An 18945-nucleotide genomic window follows, 5' to 3' on the forward strand; every position below is an offset into this window, starting at 1 on the left:
GTCAGCCTTCAGGGCCCATGGCTGTGACCTTCCCACCTCTCCCCTCCTCCTGCCCTTCCCGATGCTACGCCTGACCCGCTGCCTCCCTGTTTAGGTCAGTTCTACAGCAACGGAGGGCATTCTGGGAATGCCGGCGGCGGTGGAGGCGGGGGCGGTGGCGGCTCTTCTGGCTACGGTTCCTACTACCAAGGTGACAACTACAACTCACCGGTGCCCCCAAAACACGCTGGGAAGAAGCAGCTGCACGGGGGCCAGCAGAAGCCCTCCTATGGCTCGGGCTACCAGTCCCACCAGGGCCAGCAGCAGTCCTACAACCAGAGCCAGTATAGCAACTACGGCCCCCCACAGGGCAAGCAGAAAGGCTATAACCACGGACAAGGCAACTACTCCTCATACTCGAATTCCTACAGCTCGCCTGGGGGCGGGGGCGGATCCGACTACAACTACGAGAGCAAATTCAGTGAGTTGTCCTCCAGCACCCCTCAGCCTGGCCAGGGTCTGGGCCCAGCGGTGCAGCCCATGGAGTGGCAGAAGTGTGGCACTGTTGGGGGACCAAGAGGCAGACAGGGTGTTGGCTGCGGGCGGGTGTTAGGAAGAGCCAGGAGGCAGGACCCCCAGCACCTTTTCCAGAGGCAAGCGTGGCTGAGGCCTCTGTGCAGAGGTGTGGGCTGGAGGCTGCGAGGTGACCTCTTGGTATCTGTTGTAGAAACAGTGTTGCACCCAGTCCCTGAAAGAGCCTGATTCGTTTTCTCCCCCTCTGCTCCCTGTCCCTCACGAGCAGAAGCAGTAGGCTGCCGCTGCAGCAGCGGCCAGCGAGGCAGATGGAGCGGCGTTCAGCAGCGGGCTGGAGGCTTCACAGAACCTCTGCTGGGGCGTGGGCGTGGGAGGGGTGCCATGTGCTTGGTGATGCTGGGTGAGAGCAGAGGCGGCTGCTGTTGGTTTTTGGCTGGCAAGCTTGGGTTGGAGGAGCAGGTGGGAAGGCAAGACAGCTGGCTTCAGAGCTCGGTGACCATCCAGGCCTATGGCAAGGTGACCTTGCAGGACTGTGGCTGGCCCCTGGCACATCTCTGTTGGGCTGATGTATGCCACCTTTGAGCAGACAGGGAAATCTGCACAGGGTCTGGGCCAAGGCCCTGCCACACCCAGGGTTGCATCATGAGGCTCCTGGCCGCCCCAGCCGTGTCTTTCCCGTGGCCCCTTAACCACCCTGTCTTCTCTCCCTCAGACTACAGTGGTAGTGGAGGCCGAAGCGGCGGGAACAGCTACGGCTCAGGCGGGGCATCCTACAACCCGGGGTCACACGGGGGCTACGGCGGAGGTTCTGGGGGCGGCTCCTCATACCAAGGCAAACAAGGTGGGCCTGGAGCTGCAGGTGGCACAGCACAGGGGTCCCATCAGATGCTGTGAGGAGGGATGTGGACCTGGTGGGAGCAGAGAGCAGCGTGGGCAGGCCATGGTGGCAGTTGCACCATGGCTTCTGCTTGGGGACCTGTGAGAACACAGGCTCAGGCACACTACCAGCTGCTCGGACTTTTCAGGGGAAGCCAGAGAGCGTGCAGTGTCCCCAGTCTTAAACATTGGCTCTTACTTGAAACGTAGATGACACTGAGGCAAACGGGGCTGTGCCATGTGGTTCGGGCCAGCAGCTTGGCACCGTCAGGTAGCCCGAAGCCACAGTTTCCCCTAGAAGCCAGGATCACAGTGGTCCCACCTCTCACAATGTTGGTGACAGACTTGATGATGTGTGACAGGCAGTTAGCAAAGTTAGAGCCTGCACGTCTGCCCACTTGTGTCCTTGCCGTCTGTGGCTCGGGTTTGGGCTGAGGTCCAGCGCTCTGGTGGCTGGGCAGGTCTGAGTCCCTCAGCTCTAACCGCCCCTCTCTCTCCTAGGAGGCTACTCATCACAGTCGAACTACAATTCCCCAGGGTCTGGCCAGAACTACAGTGGCCCTCCCAGCTCCTACCAGTCGTCACAGGGCGGCTACGGCAGAAACGCAGACCACAGCATGAACTACCAGTACAGATAAGCCCCCGAGGGGCGGAGATTTGTACCTTCTGCACTTACTCCCCATCGGAAGATCCAGTTTTATGCATCACAGTTAACATGTCAACCGGCCCCTCCAGGCCCTGCCCCCACCCCGTCCACGTTGCTGTGTTGTGAGGTGCAGCGGGTCGCCTCCGTGGCCCGTCCTGTGACCCATTATTTAGCCGTGTTTGGGACTCCGTGTCTTCAATGGTTTGTTAGTTGCCATGACAACTTTGTCTGGGTAGAGTTTTGCGTTCTGCAGTTCAGTATCCCTCTGTCTATTTACAATTGGTGTTCGTGTTAACTCAGTTTGTCTTTAAATAGTTACAGAAGGGATACGTCATCTGTTAATGCTTTTGTGAAGTGAGTTAAACGAGCTTTCTGTATTTTAATGCTTTAGTGTTTCAGTTTTATAAGTGAAGATTTTATTTTAAAAACCAGTGGGAAAGAGTGGGGGTTTTTTGTATGTCTGGGTCATTCAGGCAGTACATCTGAATTAAGATGAATGTAGACAAATAAAGAAAAAGAAAACCGCGCCTGTCTTAGGCCTGGGTGTCTGACCCACCAGCAGTGGATGGGCAGGTTCCCCCACTCTGTTCCCGCTCTCGGGAAAGCAGGGTGGGCTGGCAGGATAGTCCCCGGTCACCAGGGAGGGTCCACCTCCAGGCCTCTAGACACTTTTCCTCTGTGCTTGGCAAAGATGAGCTGCCTGGTCACCTGAGGTCTTGTGGATGCAGTGTCCCAACAGGCTCTGCACCGCCCGGCTGTCTTTGCAGTTGTGTACAGTGGCCCACGCTGGTTTTTGAGGTCCGATCACAGATCTCCGGCAAGCTTTGTTTTCTGCTCCCTGATTCTGGAGTAGTTTTAAGTGCAATTTCTCATCATCATGGAGTGAAATGTCCCTGTAGGATCCATACCTCAACCCAGTTTGACAGGGGCAGGTGCGACCTGGGTAAACCCCAGCTGCGGACCGTCTGTGCCCGGATGGAGGTGTGTGTCTGTGCTGCAGCCTTGACCCCTAGTGCTTCACCGCCCGGAGGCTCACAGAGAGGGGAGCTGAGGCTCTTTTCAGTTGCCCGAACTTACTCCAGCAGATGTCCGTAGAGCAGTGATTCTCAACCTGGATCAGTGTTGCCTCGCAGGAAAAGGTTTGCAATGTGTAGAGGACATTTGTCACCCCTAGGCAGTGCTCCTGGCATCTCGTGTGTAGAGGCTAAGGATGCTGCTAAAGATCTGCCCTGCACAGAGCAGTGCACACAACATGGCACACAGGTGGAGAAACCCTACCCTACCGCAGCCCCTTCTCCGCTCTCACCCTGCGTAGGGAGGGAGGGGGCACGCTTTATGGGGGCAGTCATAGGATTGTCTTTGCCCAGGCACTGCTTCAGCCTATCTGGGAAGAGCTTTGCATAGCAGGCCTGGGGACCTCACGTCTCTGCAGGGACACAGCACCTCTTGCCAGTTGCCCGCAATGCTCAGAAGCTGCCTCTGCACCCGCAGACCAGGCGCTGTCTTGGGCCTCAGCTGTAGCCAGCCCCTTGGCCTCCCGTGCTTGGGTAACCATGGCTGCTGGCGGAAGCGAGGACCCTGCTCACAATCAGGTGATGTGGAAGGTCAAGTGCTTTCAGAGGATAAACATCTGCCTTCTTCGAGGGTGGAAGAAAGGGCTTCTGCACTACAGAAGGAAATGCTGGAGGAATTCTTTCTGCCAGAGCAGAGGAGGTCCCAGATACCAAGTGGCCCAGCCCAGCGAGAGGTGGGAAAAAGGTGGCCCCGTGATGCAGAAATTCGAGTTGTCCTGAGCTGCCCTGGGATTTCACCAGCCCAGCAGTGGTGGAGGCATAAGAGGACAGACCTGAGGGACGGTCCTACCCTGAGTGATGGGGGAAGTATTCACGTCCCCTGTGCTCTCCCAGACGTGGCCAGGGCTAGGACAAGAAGAGATGCCTGTGAGATCATCAGACCTTGCGTTTAAGGTGCAAGGATACAATCTGCAGAGGGAACCCTGCGTCCTTCAGACACCGAGGGAAGAGAAGGGACAGACCCAGGCCCCACCTGCTACGTCCCTCTGAACTCCAGGCAAGCACCTGCGTTCTCAACACAGGTCTTTCCTTCCAGCCACTTTCCTGATCAGCTTCAACCACCATCACATTGAATCCTAACCCAGTACAGGGGAAGGGACCCTCTACCTGCTCCGAATCTGCAGCCTAGTCAGGCACCTGTCCCAAGGGGACAGCTCATGAGCATCCTTGATGCCCTAACTCCACTTGCTGGGGCCGATGGTGCCGTGATGCAGTTGGCCCGTGGCAGTGTCAGCGTCAGCCCTCGCAACCTGCCACACCAGGAAGCTTGGTTCAGAAGATGTGGCTGTCACTTTGAGTGGTGCTGAAGGCCTTCTAGGCCAGTTCTCTTCAAAACCCTGGAAGCTGACCTGGGCTAGGTCCCCCTTGGCCCAGCAACAGGTGGGCAACTGGTGGCTTATGATGAAGAGAGGCGCCTTGGCCCACGTGCTTCGGGTGGATGGTGTCCTGCATCTTTTAGCCACCAGGGGAGGACACTGGGTGCATCAGCAGGAAGGGCAGGGTGCCCAGGAAGGGCCTGGTAAGTTGATCGGGATGGGGTACTTGGTGGCTAGGCCGTGGGGTGACTGACCAGGGACTGGGTGCACAGGCCAAGAGGGCTGTGGACATGTGTGCAGGACTGGGGTGAGGGAGGGAAGGGCAGGCAGGGCCTTGTAGGGAATCTGAACATATTCCAGGGGCCAGGGGCAAGTAATGGGAATTGGTGACCTGGGACCAAGGGTGGCCTCTGAGCCAAGAGGGGCACAGATGCAGCATTTCCACTGCCCTGCATTTAGCACAGTTGCTGAGGCCTGATTGTCACTTTGGGCTGGGACCTGGTCTGACCTGGGGGTCACCCCCAGCTGCCTGATGGCCCCCTGCCCCTGGCAGAGAAACGCTGTTCTGATCACTGAGTCCCCTGATGCAGTCAGGGGCCCTGCCCTGAAGGACTACTGTGTGTTCCTGGTCCCTGCAGCACAGTGTGGGCCCCACCCTGGCCGCGCATTGCACATACCTGAGACTAATGCACGCGATGTTGGGCAGCGACACAGCAAGCCTTCCTGGAGGCCACATGCTCGCTCTAACCCATCCCAGAATAAACGACTTCTTGTGTGCATTGTTTCATTACTCGGCATGTCTTCATCGGGTGGTAATTGTGCGTCAGGTTGTGCGCTGGGTGCTGAGAATGTGAAGGTGAACTGGGTCCCTGTTCATGGGGAAGCCCTGTCCCAGTGGGGCAGGGAGTGTCAAGACTTGCATGTCTCGAGGGCGACTGTGTGAGCTGGAGCCAGGTGTGTTGGGGAGGGTGGCGGCTATGCCAGGAAAAGGTGCTAGCATGAGGGAAGTTCAGCTGGGGGTGAGATGGACCTCAACAAGCTGGAGTTGGAGTGGGGGAGGTGCAGGGGAAGCATTTTGGACAAACAAGGAAGGAGTGGTGAGATCCTGCCCAGAGGCCAGCAGGGGAATGGGAGGCATTAAATGCAGCTCCAGGCAGAGGGCTTTTGAGCCTGTATTCTGAGGGCAGCAGGGAGCCATGGAAGAATTTAGAGCTGGGAAGACCCCAGGCCAGTTTATGCTTAACAGCAGTTCTTGGGGCTGCTGGGCAGAGTAGGCGTGTTGGGGAGGTGAGAAGCGGGGGCCAGAGACCAGCAGAGAGGGCTGAAGTCTCGGACACTGGAGTTGAGGTTTCAGTGATTTTAGGCGCAGAGTCCACTGGACTAGGTAAGGAACAGCTCCAGGACTGAGAGGGTTCAAAACTGCATGGCCCATATTGAGCCCAAGAGGGACATCGCCTTGCATGGAGAGGGTCCCAGACTCAGGGGCCCTCCCCTTTGCTGTAGGAAGACCAGCAGGAATGGAGAGTCACTGTGGAGGACATCCCTGAGGTCACAAGCCCTTCTAGTAAACGCTGGCGCCTGAACTGCCCGGCTGTGGAGGCGAGAGGGGAGAGAAGACCACGGAGGGTTAGCTCCACACCAAAGTTGGACCACCTGGAGCAAATATCCTTCAGGCTCCCAGGACCCCTATGTCAAACCCTAACGCCGCTTTGTAGTGATCACAAATTCGTGTTCTGCTAGTGTGGGTCACAGGACCTGAGCACCCACTCCCTGAGCTCTCCTATTCCACGGCTTAGGGAGCTCGCCTGGACAGCCACAGAAGATCCCAGAAAAGGCAAGTTGGGGGTCTAGTAGTCCCCATTCCTGGCCCCGCACGTGGGGTAAAGCCTCTGCAGACCTTCCCAGGCGGCCCGTGCCCACCGCCTCTTCCGCGCGCAATGAACGCGTTGCCTCCGAGTAGGATTTCACAGACTCCGCTGCCAACGCGCCCGGCTCTCTGAATGCCTCCCGCTTGGTCCTTGAGCGCCATCAATAATTTTTCCTAATAGGACACTGTCGCAGGGCCTGCTCCTGCCTGGTCGCCCACTGCGTGGAGCGCGCCAAGGCTACAGGGACATCTGCCGGCCACGCCCCCAGGGCGCTGCGTCCTGGGGCTCCAGGCAGCGCTCCGGCGCTGTCCGCGGTGCTGACCCCCCCCCCCCCCCCCCCCCCCGCGCAACCTCCCACGGCTGGTCCAGGACGTCCCCAGGGGAGCAGCCCCAACACCCTCAAGTAGGTGCCACTGAGCCTCCGCTGCGCCCTACCCCCAGGGTACCTCTGGGTGAAAGGGAACCCACTTCCCTCGACATTCTGTTAAGCAAGCCCCACCCTCGCACCACATAGCTCTGCAGAACCCGAGCTTTGTGCTTCCTCACCGCAATGAGGGCTGGGAAAGTATCTGGCAATGGCAACCTCTACCGAGAGGTAGCCTTGGCCTTAACAGATATGGTATTCCGTAGACACGGGCAGGCTAGGGTGGTCAGGTGTTAGGAAGTCAAAGAAGCAGAGGCTGTATCAGTTTCAGAACAGCAAATACAGGCAACCATTAATCCCACCATCCATCCATCCAATCATGGTGAATGCGTTCTGAAGTCCAGAGGATTCCCTGCAACACACCTGAAGGTTCAGGTAATCAAGAATTGTGAACAGGTCAGAGCTCCATGAGAAGGTCACCCTGCAAAGGATAAAGATTGTCAGATCTGGTGAGATAATAAAATGCTATTTTTGGAACTTAAACCACTGAGTTGCATATTGGAGTCAACTACATTTCTGTTTTTGTAGAGATGGGGTCTCACTATGTTGCCAAGGTTGATCTCAAACTCCTGGCCTCAAGTGATCCTCCTACCTCAGCCTCCCAAAGCATTGGGATTATAGGCATGAGCCACCACATCTGGCCTATAGTTGACTCTTGAACAACATGGGTCCACATGGCTCATGCCTGTGATCCTAGCACTCTGGGAGGCCAAGGCAGGAGGATTGCTTGAGCTCAGGAGTTCGAGACCAGCCTGAGCATGAGCGAGACCCCATCTCTACTAAAAATAGAAAGGAATTAGGCAGACAGCTAAAAATAGAGAAATTTAGTCAGGCGCGGTGGTGCATGCCTGTAGTCCCAGCTACTTGGGAGACTGAGGCAGGTGGATCACTTAAGCCCAGGAGCTTGAGGTTGCTGTGAGCTAGGCTGATGCCATGGCACTCTAGCCTGGGCAACAGAGTGAGACTCTGTCTCAAAAAAAAAAAAAAAAAAAATTACAACTCAAGTGAAAGTCCACAGTGCACTCCATAGGTGATTATAGTGCACTCATATTTTGGGATAATAGGCAACTGTTGACAAAGACAAAGAGACCATGTACTGAGATGATGTTCCCCCGTGAGCCAGTTTATGCAAACCTACCCCTAAAGGCCTAGGAAGCAGAGAGGCAGAAGAAAGAGGCTGACATATGCAATTTCTCAGGAAGAAACATTTAATTGGGATTTATGAACAGAACCCATATATGTCCAGGACTTACATATTTTAGGGAAGCAATATGCAGGACAACTGAAGTCACCCCTCAAGGAAAGGCAAGAATGCTATGTGCATCTGCCTAAGGGCAGAATTTACAGTCAAGGTTCTGATCTAATGACAGGATTTATGTAACAGTAGATAAAGTAGAAATCTTAGAGACATTCCCAGAACAGGGATTGATTAGAAGTCAACATGCTGGCAGGATGCAGTGGCTCATGCCTGTAATCCCAGCACTTTGGAAGGCCAAGGAGACAGGATCACTTGAGCCCAGGAGTTTGAGACTAGCCTGGGCAATATGGTAAGACCGCTTCTCCCATCCAAGTATTAAACAGGCCTGACCCTGCTTAGCTTCTGAGATCAGACAAGATTGGGTGCATTTAGCATGGTATGACCGTAGATACCTCTTCTCTACCAAAAACTAAAAAAAAAAAAAAAAAAAATCAACATGATGGATTAGGATCAGAGATGGAGATGCTTTAGCCTCCACTCATGGGACAATCGCCAAGGTGTAGACAAAAAGCTAGGTGCAGGCCACCAGTGTAACTAGAGGCCTCCTTTTGTGTAAAAGGGCTACATATATGGTTTTAGCTTTGTATTTGCTTCTGTTTGCATGAAGAAATACTGGAAGAACACAAGACTCTAATAAAACGTGTTACAAGAAAGTCTGAGGTGGCAACTGGGTGGATGGGGTAAGAGTGAGTTTGTCTTTTACACACTTTCTGAATGTGTCACACACATTAAAATGTGAAATACTAAAAATACAGAAAAGTGCATAAAACATAAAAGTACAGCACAGTTCGGTGACAACTCTTATCACAATCCCGAAAGACAACCATTTTGTATTATTGGTCCACCTGAAAAATGTATTTAAAAAATTTGAAACAGTAAATTAAGAAGTGTTTGGCAGCTCAATCATACTGAATTTCGCTTCTTTTTCTTTTTCTTTTTTTTTTCTTGAGATAAGGGTCTTGCTCTGTCACCCGGGCTAGAGTGCAGTGGCATCATCATAGCTCACTGCAACCTCGAACTCCTGGGCTCAAGTGATCTGCCTGCCTCAACCTCCCCAAGTGCTGGGACTACAGGTGTGAGCCTCCATGTTGAATTTGACTGCCAAATCACCTAAGCTGAGTATTGAAATTTGTCAAAAAATGGTTCACACATCTGAAAAGATGCTCAACCCCAGTTGGAATCATGGCAATGCAAATTAAAAGCCCAATGAGACACCATTTCACACAGAATTGATTGGCAAAATTTAAGAGTTCTGAAAATACCAAGAGTTGGCAAAAATGTGACACAAAGGGAGCTTTTTAAAGCTGCTTTGCAGGTGTCAACTGCTGCAATCACATTGAAAAAAGGTGGCCCTTCTTTGTACAGTTGAATATGCCCCCAAAACAACAACAATTTCAATAACAAACCCCTAAACACTGAAAAGACCACAAATCCGTTAATTCATTGACTGGAGAATGTGTAAATAAGCAGTGGTTGGTCTATCCATCTATTTATTAGTCAGGGTGTCGCTCTGATGCCCAGACTGGAGTGCGGTGGCCTGATCATAGCTCACTGCAACCTCAAACTCCTGGGCTCAATGCATCACTGCCTTGACCTCCCTAGGTGCTGGGATTACAGGTGTGAGCCACCACATCCAGCCAGGAGTGTTTTCTTTTTTTTTTTAAATGAAACCTCATGTGCCACCTGAAAGGAATATTCTTGACATTAGGGGAGGGTGTCAACATTTTCTGAGGTGCAGCAACAGCAGTGAAAAATATTAGCCATACATTCGGAATTCAGAAAGGATGAATGTTGCACACAAAAACCACAACAAGTGCAAAGGCCCTGAGGTGGGCCTCCTTGAGGGGGTATTTTCCAGGTGCGGGCTCACAGTGGATGCTCCACCAGCCTGAGAAACTGGCATCGGCCGGGCGCGGTGGCTCACGCCTGTAATCCTAGCACTCTGGGAGGCCGAGGTGGGCGGATCGTTTGAGCTCAGGAGTTCGAGACCAGCCTGAGCAAGAGCGAGACCCCACCTCTACTAAAAATAGAAAGAAATTATATGGACAGCTAAAAATATATATAGAAAAAATTAGCCGGGCATGGTGGCGCATGCCTGTAGTCCCAGCTACTCGGGAGGCTGAGACAGGAGGATCGCTTGAGCTCAGGAGTTTGAGGTTGCTGTGAGCTAGGCTGACGCCACGGCACTCACTCTAGCCTGGGCAACAGAGTGAGACTCTGTCTCAAAAAAAAAAAAAAAAAAAGAAACTGGCATCATTAGATTTCTTACGGGAGAGGAAGCTTGCAGTTCCCAGATGGGCAGTCTTTGCCCAGAGTAGCCCAGTTTGAAACAGTTGTCATGCTCTGGTTTCTCTTCAGGTCGCATAAATCTTTTGCCTTTAAAAACGGTTGTTATCTGAGAGGCAACGTTCTGGGTCAATGGTTCTCTCTGCTGGCTAGGAAAGATATCATCTCCATTTCCAACGATAACGATTACTGTGTATTATATGATATTAGATATTGTTATTATATATGGAACACAAACAGCGCTCGATAAATTCGTGACCCCGCCTCCTTTACCGCTGTGTGGCATGGAGGCTGGCGCTAGGGGGGGATGTATATATAGGTGGACACTGAATAAACAGGTGAACGAATAAATGTAGCCAGGTTTTGGGTTTTAGCCTCTCCCTCTGTAAATCTGTAAATAAAAACATTCATTCTTTTATTAAATAAACTAATGTTTATTGAGCACTTGCTATCTGCTAGGTCCTGTTCTAAGCTCTTGGGACAAAGCAATGAACAAGATAAGACTAAAGCCTGTGCCAGGCACTTTGTAGAGATCACCCTTCTCGTTCAATCTTGACTAAGCGTCTTTACACGGAGATGATGCAATTCTCTACATTCTACGCAGGATAAAATTGCTGCTCAGAGAGGCTTTGATTGCACGGCACAAAGTGGCAGGAAGGGGATTTATACCAAGAATAATTTTGATTCTTCCAGCTAGCGCGCTGTGGGCCGGCGGGAAGTGGGCGCCCGGCTGCAATAACCCGGGCGGATGTCCGTTGTCATGGTTCCCTGATGCTCTCCCAGGGCTTCAGGCCCTGACGCGCGTCACGTGAGTGCGGTCAACATGGCACCGCCCTCGGGGCTCCGCAGCCCACGTGGTTCCGGCAGTCAAGATGGCGGCGACGGCTTCTCCGGCTTCCCTGGATTCGGCTCCGCGGATTATGCGGCTGGTGGCCGAGTGCAGCCGCTCCAGGGCCCGGGCGGGCGAGCTGCGGCTGCCGCACGGGCCGGTGGCCACTCCGGTGTTTATGCCAGTGGGCACGCAGGCCACCATGAAGGGCATCACGGCCGAGCAGCTGGACGCTCTGGGCTGCCGCATCTGCCTGGGCAACACCTACCATCTGGGTCTGAGGCCGGTGGGTGGGGTCTACCCGCGCGTGGTGGTGGCGGAGCGTGGGGAGCCGGGAGGCGTCCTCCAGGCCCCGGCACACCTCCAAAAGTCAATCAACAAACCATAATGCGCTCCCCTGGTGGTCCAGGTCCTATGCTAGGCGTTAGAGAGCAGCGGGGACACAAGTCGTTCAGCCCCATCCTCCAACAGGGGCCCCCCAGGGGCGTGCTCACCCCTAAACTGATATTTTCTTCCCCCAACTCAGGGCCCGGAGCTGATCCAGAAAGCCCACGGTCTCCACGGCTTCATGAATTGGCCCCATAATCTGCTGACGGTGAGGTGGGGTCAGGGCCGGGATCCGAGGACGCTTCTCTGGAGTGAGGGGTCCTGCGTCTCCACCCCGTGACAGCCCTGCGGTGGGGTTTCCCCCAGGACAGCGGCGGCTTCCAGATGGTGTCCTTGGTGTCTCTGTCCGAGGTGACAGAGGAGGGCGTCCGCTTCCGCTCCCCCTACGACGGCGATGAGACCCTTTTGAGCCCGGAGAAATCGGTGCAGATCCAGAACGCACTGGGTGAGTAGACCCGGGGAGCCGCCCCTTCTCCTGTCTATCAGGAGTGGAGGTGAGGCAGGCCCGATCGTTAGGTGGTGTGTGGTTTGGGATCAGTCACTCCTTTTCCTTAGCTTTATCTGAGCCAGCTCAGTGGGGGCTACCTGGCCCTGTGAATACTTTTAGGCCCCTCTGTAGTGAGATTCTGTGGGCTCCACGCCAGCTGGGACTGGGATTCTGGTTGTATTACATCATCCTTGGAGCCTACAGTACACACTGCAGACAGGTGTTGGTGAAAATGTCATAATTAGGCAGAAAAAAGCGCAGGTAGAAGGTATTGTATGTTTCCATTGGTATGGAAAAAAAAAAAAAAACTCAAAACACGTATATGAATTGCCTTTTTTTTTTTTTTTTTGAGACAGAGTCTCGCTCTGTTGCCCGGGCTAGAGTGCCGTGGCGTCAGCCTAGTTCACAGCAACCTCAAACTCCTGGACTTAAGCAATCCTTCTGCCTCAGCCTGCTGATGATTTGCTTTTATTTGCTTAAAACATCTCAGAAAAGAAACCTGGCCAGGTGTGGTGGCTCATGCATCCCTCTAATCCTAGCACTCTGGGAAGCCAAGGTAGGAGGATCGCTTGAGGCCAGGAGTTTGAGACCAGCCTGAGCAAGAGAGACCCAGTGTCTACAAAAAATACAAAAATTAGGCATGGTGGCATGTGCCTGTAGTCCCAGCTACTCGGGAGGCTGAGGCAAAGGGATGGCTTCAGCCCAGGAGTTTGAGGTTGCAGTGTAGCATAGAGTGTGGGTATACAGATACCTGTTTGAGTCCCTGCTTTGGATTCTTTGGGTATCTACCTAGAAATGGAATCTCTCGATCCCATAGTATATACACTTCACTTTTATTACATTCACATGTAAGAATCTTCATACTACATTGTATTTTTTTTCTAGCCCTTTTTGTTGGTAAGAAACTAAATTGGATTTTAAGAGAGTTTTTAACCATCTCAAGTTTGCTGTCAAATGAACGTGCCATAGCATATGAAAAAGCACTCCCTTTCTTTTTTTCTTTTTCTTTTTTTTTTTTTTTTTTTTTAAGACAGAGCCTCACTCTGTTGCTCGGGCTAGAGTGCCGTGGTGTCAGCCTAGCTCACAGCAACCTCAAACTCCTGGGCTCAAGCAATTCTCCTGCCTCAGCCTCCCATGTAGCTGGGACTACAGGCATGCGCCACCATGCCCGGCTAATTTTTTTTTTATATATATGTTTTTAGTTGTCCATATAATTTCTTTCTATTTTTTTTTTTATAGGGTCTTGCTCTTGTTCAGGCTGGTCTCGAACTCCTGAGCTCAAACAATCCACCCGCCTCAGCCTTCCAGAGTGCTAGGATTATAGGCGTGAGCCACCGCACCCAGCCCCCCTTTCTTTTTTTTAATGGACTTTATTTTTTTGAGCATGTTTAGGTTCACAGCAAAATTGAGTGAAAGTACAGGGAGTTCCCATATGCCCCCTGTCCCATACATACTGTCTCTTCCACTAACTTCATCGCCTGCCAGAGTGGTGCATTTATTATAATTGATGAACCTACACTCTTACATCATTATCACCCAATGTCCCTAGGTTATATTCGGGGTCACTCTTGGTTTTTTACATTCAAGGAGTCTGGACAAATGTATAATGACACAATCCACCATTGTAGTATCATATAGAGTAGCTTCGTTGCCTGAAGTTTTGTTTCTTTTAATGCAAAAACACAAAAAATGGAGAATGAATTCCCATTTCCTCTTTTTGAAATAAGGGTTTTGTGCATTTCTTGACCGATCAGTGCCAAATCATCAAATTTTCCACTATCATAAAGGGTTTTTCTCGTGTGTAGTTTGTTTGTATGAAGGCATCTGCATTTGACCCTGGATGCCTGGGGCCTTTGTGCCAAGCGCCGTTCTGGCCTGTGTGGGGCTGGTTGTGTCCTTGTGTTGTCACTTTACCTTTTTCTCAGTTCGTTGCATTTTTGGGAGCTACTAGTTCCATCTGGTCCATAGTTCACATTAGGGTCCATTGTCGGTGTCCTACATTCTATGGGTTTGGACAATTTATACAATGACGTGTATCCACTATTATAGTATCATGCAGAGGAGTAGAAATCCTGTGTTCTGTGAAAGCTTTTGATCCAGAAAAGTCTCTGGGTGTTGGAATTGTGGGAAAGGAACATTTCGTTCAGGGCTGTGCCAGGTTTATTTAAGCACAGCCCTGTTGACGATGTGTGGCTTCCTCATCTTGTGATGGGGCAGCGAGGAATCACTTTGTATATCTGGGGATTTCATTCTGTGTGACAGGACAGGATTTTGACCTGGGGGAGGGGCCAGGTCAGATACACATTTTGAACAGCTCCCTCTGGGCTGCCGTAGAAACAGATCAGTACAGCTACACGGGAGTCAGCAAGATGCTGGGCAGAAGGGCTTTTGGAGGGGTCCAACTTGTCTCCACCAAGACATGGGGGCTTCCCAGTGACAGTGCTCCTGTCTCATCCTAAGGCTCGGACATCATCATGCAGCTGGACGATGTCGTCAGCAGCACTGTGACGGGGCCACGTGTGGAGGAGGCCATGTACAGGTAGGCATGTGCGTGCGTGTGTCAGGGCAGGGTAACTTGGTCCTGCAGCCTAGTGACCAGGGCCTTCTTGCAGGTCAATCCGCTGGCTGGACCGCTGCATCGCAGCCCATCGGCGGCCGGACAAGCAGAATCTCTTCGCCATCATCCAGGGTGGACTGGACGCAGATCTCCGGGCCACCTGCCTAGAAGGTGTCCTTGTTATAATCCCAGTCTGTCCTCAAGCCTCTCCTTCCCCCCTTCCCATTCCACTGTTTTGTTTTTTTTTTTTTTTGAGACAGAGTCTCACTCTGTTGCCCGGGCTAGAGTGCCATGGCGTCAGCCTCGCTCACAACAACCTCCAACTCCTGAGCTCGAGCAATCCTCCTGCCTCAGCCTCCTGAGTAGCTGGGACTACAGGTGTGCGTCACTATGCCCGGCTAATTTTTTCTATTTTTAGTAGAGACAGAGTCTTATTTTGCTCTGGCTGGTCTGGAACTTGTGAGCTCAAGTGATCTTCCCACCTCGGCCTCCCAGAGTGCTGGGATTATAGGCGTGAAACACTGTGCCTGACCTGTAAATTTTTTTAAAACAATTTTTTGTAGAGTGCTGTTGCCCAGTCTGGTTTGAAACTCTTGGGCCCCCAAAGCATAGGCAACAGCCACTGCGCCTGGCAAGCTTCACATATTTTGTTGCAGAAATGTTACGGTATTTGATGTCCGGCTATTACTCAGTACATGGGATGTTCACTGTTCTCAGATCTGGAAAATGCTGAAACATATCTGGCTCCAAAGGTTTCTGCTGAGGGTTGAAGGAGAGGGTCTTGTATAAGGCATTCACTCAATGAATGGAAGCGGAGATCACCAGCCGGCCCCTCCTCCCAGGCGGACCATCTGCCTGTGTCTCTCTCTCTCTGTCTCTCCCTAAGGGATGGTGGAGGGTCTGGGCAGGGTCCTTCCTGGGGATGAGGACAAAGCATGTTTCCTTTTGTCTCGTCACCCCTCATCTTACTGCGTACCCTCAGAGATGACCAAGAGGGACGTGCCTGGCTTCGCCATCGGTGGCCTGAGCGGTGGGGAGAGCAAGGCCCAGTTCTGGAAAATGGTGGCTCTGAGCACCTCCCGGCTGCCTAAGGACAAGCCCCGATACCTGATGGGGGTCGGGTACGTTAAGAGGGAGACAGAGCCTTTCCTGTGGGGAGTGGATTCCTGGGGACCTCCTGCCCTGCTTAGAGAGGAGAGGAAGGAGCGCATGGCTGCCCCCTGGGGGCAGTCCTGAGGAAATGTGGTCCAGTCCAGGGGAGTTAATGTTGGGAGGGGACCTGGGAAGCTGGGGCCCAGGGCTAGAGGCTCTCTGCTCCCCTCTCCAGCTATGCCACGGATCTTGTGGTCTGCGTGGCTCTTGGATGTGACATGTTTGACTGTGTCTTCCCCACTCGGACTGCGGTGAGGCTCTGGGCAGGGGCAGAGAGGGAGATGGGGTTGGGGGGTGGGGGATGGGGGGTTAAGGTGAGGGTGGGGCTGGGGAGGGTGGAGACCTGCCTGACCCGCCTTCCCCTCCTCCCTCAGCGCTTTGGCTCCGCCCTGGTGCCCACTGGGAACCTGCAGTTGAAGAAGAAGCTGTTTGAGAAGGACTTTGGCCCCATAGACCCCGAGTGTACCTGCCCCACCTGCCGGAAGTAGGCAGGATGGCAGTGGGAGGGCTGAGGAGGGGCGAGGGTGTGGAGGGGGATAGGGTGGGCTCTGCTGAGCTGTGCCCCCCATCCTTGTCCGCAGGCATAGCCGGGCGTTCCTGCATGCACTGCTGCACAGCGACAACACAGCCGCCCTGCACCACCTCACTGTGCACAACATCGCCTATCAGGTGGGCCAGTGCTCCGGGGCAGGGAAGGGGTGGTCTCTCCCGGGGCCAGTTGCTGACGCTGACACCCCCTCCCTGCAGCTGCAGCTGATGAGCGCCATGCGCGCCAGCATTGTGGAGAAGCGTTTCCCTGAGTTCGTGCGCAGCTTCATGGGCACCATGTACGGGGACCCCACCCTCTGTCCCACCTGGGCCACCGAAGCCCTGGCTTCCGTGGGAATCACACTGGACTGACCTGGCATCGGGGAAGGGGGGAAGGGGCTGGAGCATACTGAATGGTTTTTTTTTTTTTTTTGGAAGGTTTTTTATTCTAATTTAAAGAGTGTGTCTGTGTCTTCTTGGGGAGGTGGTCTGTCTTGGTCTCCTACCTGGTCTCAGCGTTACTTCGCTTGGATATCTCCCCTTCCCACTGATAATAACAAGCAAGTATGATGGCAGCTGGGGACTAGAAACCACTGGGCACAGCCCAGCATGTAGGATTTGCCCCCAGAGTGGGAGCTGCATCCCTTTTCTGTGGCCCAGGTCCTCCTGCCACCCTGGAGGTGGCCACTGCTGTCATCCCCATTTTTGCAGGTGAAGAAACAGGCCCAGGGAGGGGAAGTAGCTTGCTCAAGGTCATTACCATTGAGGAAATGGTAGCTTGGCTTTAGTGCTTACACTCTTACCCTTGACTCTGCAGATATGTGGCCCAATCTCACTCTCAGTAAACACAGTGATGACAATAGGTGTGATCTAGCAGGTGCCCACACTATGTGGCACTGTTGTAAGTGTTGTATGTGGCTGTCATGTGTATTTAATTCTTGCAACTTCATGATGTATGTATAGTTATGTTCCCATTTTACAGAGGACAGTGAGGTTCAGAAGAATGAAGTCATTTGGTCATTATCATTGTCTTAGTCTGTTCGGGCTACTATAACAAAATACCATAAACTGGGTGGCTTATAAACAACTGTAATTGGCCTGGTGTGGTTTAATCCCAGCACTCTGGGAGACTGAGGCAGGAGGATTGCTTAAGGCTAGGAGTTCAAAACCAGCTTGGACAACATAGTGAGACCTCATCTCTACAAAAATATTAAAAAAACAATTAGCCAGGCGTGGTGGGAGGCTGAGGCAGGAGGATCGCTTGAGCCCAGGAGTTCAAGGCTGCCGTGAGCTATGATGATGCCACTGCAATACAGCCTGGGCAACAGAGCAAGGCCTCATCTCTACAAAAAGTAAAATAAAATAAGCAGAAATTTATTTCTCACAGTTTTGGAGCCTGGGAGAGTCAGATCTAAGTGCCAGCAGATTTGGTGTCTGGCTAGGACCTGCATTCTAGATGGTCATGTTTTCTCTGTAACCTCAGATTGTCGAAGGGGAAAGTGAGCTCTCTGGGGTCTCTTTTATAAGAGCCTGAATCCCATTCGTGGGAGCTCTGCTCTTACGACCTAATCACCTCCCAATTGCCCGTGCCTCCAAATAACTGTTATAGCCTAAGATGCGAGAAATGACCACCTAAAGACCGAATTGAGCCAAATTAGGAGTCTTTATTAGCTGGCCAGCGACCACCCCCTGTCCTGGGAAAGTCCAGAGACAGAGAATGGCCCCGAGCTTAAAGTGAGCAGGGGTTATATACCTTCACCACTAACAATACTAACAATACACATATGGCTAAAAAAAATGATTACAATAATTCATAAGCAAGCAAACTTACAGAAGCAGATAGCATCCATTAAATCAAGGAACATTTCCTTATGGAACATCCAAGGAACATTTTCCCAAGGAACTGCCAAGTGTAGTACAATGTAACTATATACCTAATGATTTTAAACAATCACTTACAAATTAATCACTGTATAAAATTTTTTTTAACTTTATACAACAGTGAGTCCGTACACAAGATGGCTGCACTAGCCTGCATACAAGATGGCCTCACTGTGGCTCACAGAGCTATACTGATTACTGTGCCTCATCACAATAACATCACAGTGGAAAATAGGTTTCAACATACGAGGCTTGGAAGGTCACAAGTAGTCAGACCACAGCAATCACCCAGTAAATAAACAGGCCCAGGATCTAACCCAGACAATTTTTTCTATTAATACTAGCACCTTGGGAGGCCGAGGCTGGAGGCTCTCCTGAGCTCAGGAATTCTAGATTAGCCTGGGCAATACAGTGAGGCCCTGTCTCTAGAAAAAGTATGAAAAATTAGCGGAGTGTAGTGGCGCCGGGTTGTAGTCCCACCTACTCAGGAGGCTGAGGCAGGAGGATCGAGGTTGCAGGGAGTTATGATCGCGCTCCAGCCTGGAAGACAGGGTGAAATGCTGTCTCTTAAAAAAAGAAAAAAAAAAAAAATCCATGGTGCGCTAAAGATGAAGAAGCAGCACGTGAGCAGAAAGGGTTAAGCATTTGCCAAGGCGTGGAGGCATGACTTTAGTGGCTTCTCTCCCTGGGATACACTAGCATCGCCTCACTCACTCGGCCTCTGCAAAGTGCATTGCGTCCCTGCTCCCAGAGCTGGTTTGCAGGCCGGGAGCAAAGATGGATTCTGGGACTTGTAGTTTTCTCCAGAGAACGGAAACTCAGAAGTGACAATCACCGGGTCCCACCACGAGGTGTCGCCCTTCG

At 52.3% G+C, this 18945-nt stretch overlaps 2 protein-coding genes across 4 annotated transcripts in view; both read left to right on the forward strand.

Moving 5' to 3' along the window:
• Positions 1–2357, forward strand: part of ILF3 (interleukin enhancer binding factor 3) — a 28446-nt gene extending 26089 nt beyond the window's left edge. For all 3 annotated transcript variants that reach the window (XM_069478293.1, XM_069478308.1, XM_069478302.1), the window contains exons 18-20: positions 95–460; positions 1226–1354; positions 1891–2357. In XM_069478293.1, the coding sequence (XP_069334394.1) occupies positions 95–460; positions 1226–1354; positions 1891–2027 (632 nt within the window). In that variant the 3' untranslated portion in view covers positions 2028–2357. The remainder of the gene's footprint in view (positions 1–94; positions 461–1225; positions 1355–1890) is intronic.
• An 8753-nt stretch (positions 2358–11110) lies between these two features.
• On the forward strand, positions 11111–16656 carry QTRT1 (queuine tRNA-ribosyltransferase catalytic subunit 1). The gene is made up of 10 exons (XM_069495712.1): positions 11111–11375; positions 11616–11684; positions 11783–11921; positions 14424–14502; positions 14576–14691; positions 15503–15641; positions 15848–15923; positions 16047–16156; positions 16254–16341; positions 16420–16656. Exons 1-10 carry the CDS (start codon positions 11133–11135, stop codon positions 16570–16572), a joined length of 1212 nt encoding a protein of 403 aa, XP_069351813.1. The 5' UTR covers positions 11111–11132; the 3' UTR covers positions 16573–16656.
• The last annotated feature ends 2289 nt before the right edge of the window (positions 16657–18945 follow it).

Source organism: Eulemur rufifrons, chromosome 2, assembly GCF_041146395.1.
Source record: "Eulemur rufifrons isolate Redbay chromosome 2, OSU_ERuf_1, whole genome shotgun sequence".
Taxonomy (NCBI): Eukaryota; Metazoa; Chordata; class Mammalia; order Primates; family Lemuridae; genus Eulemur; species Eulemur rufifrons.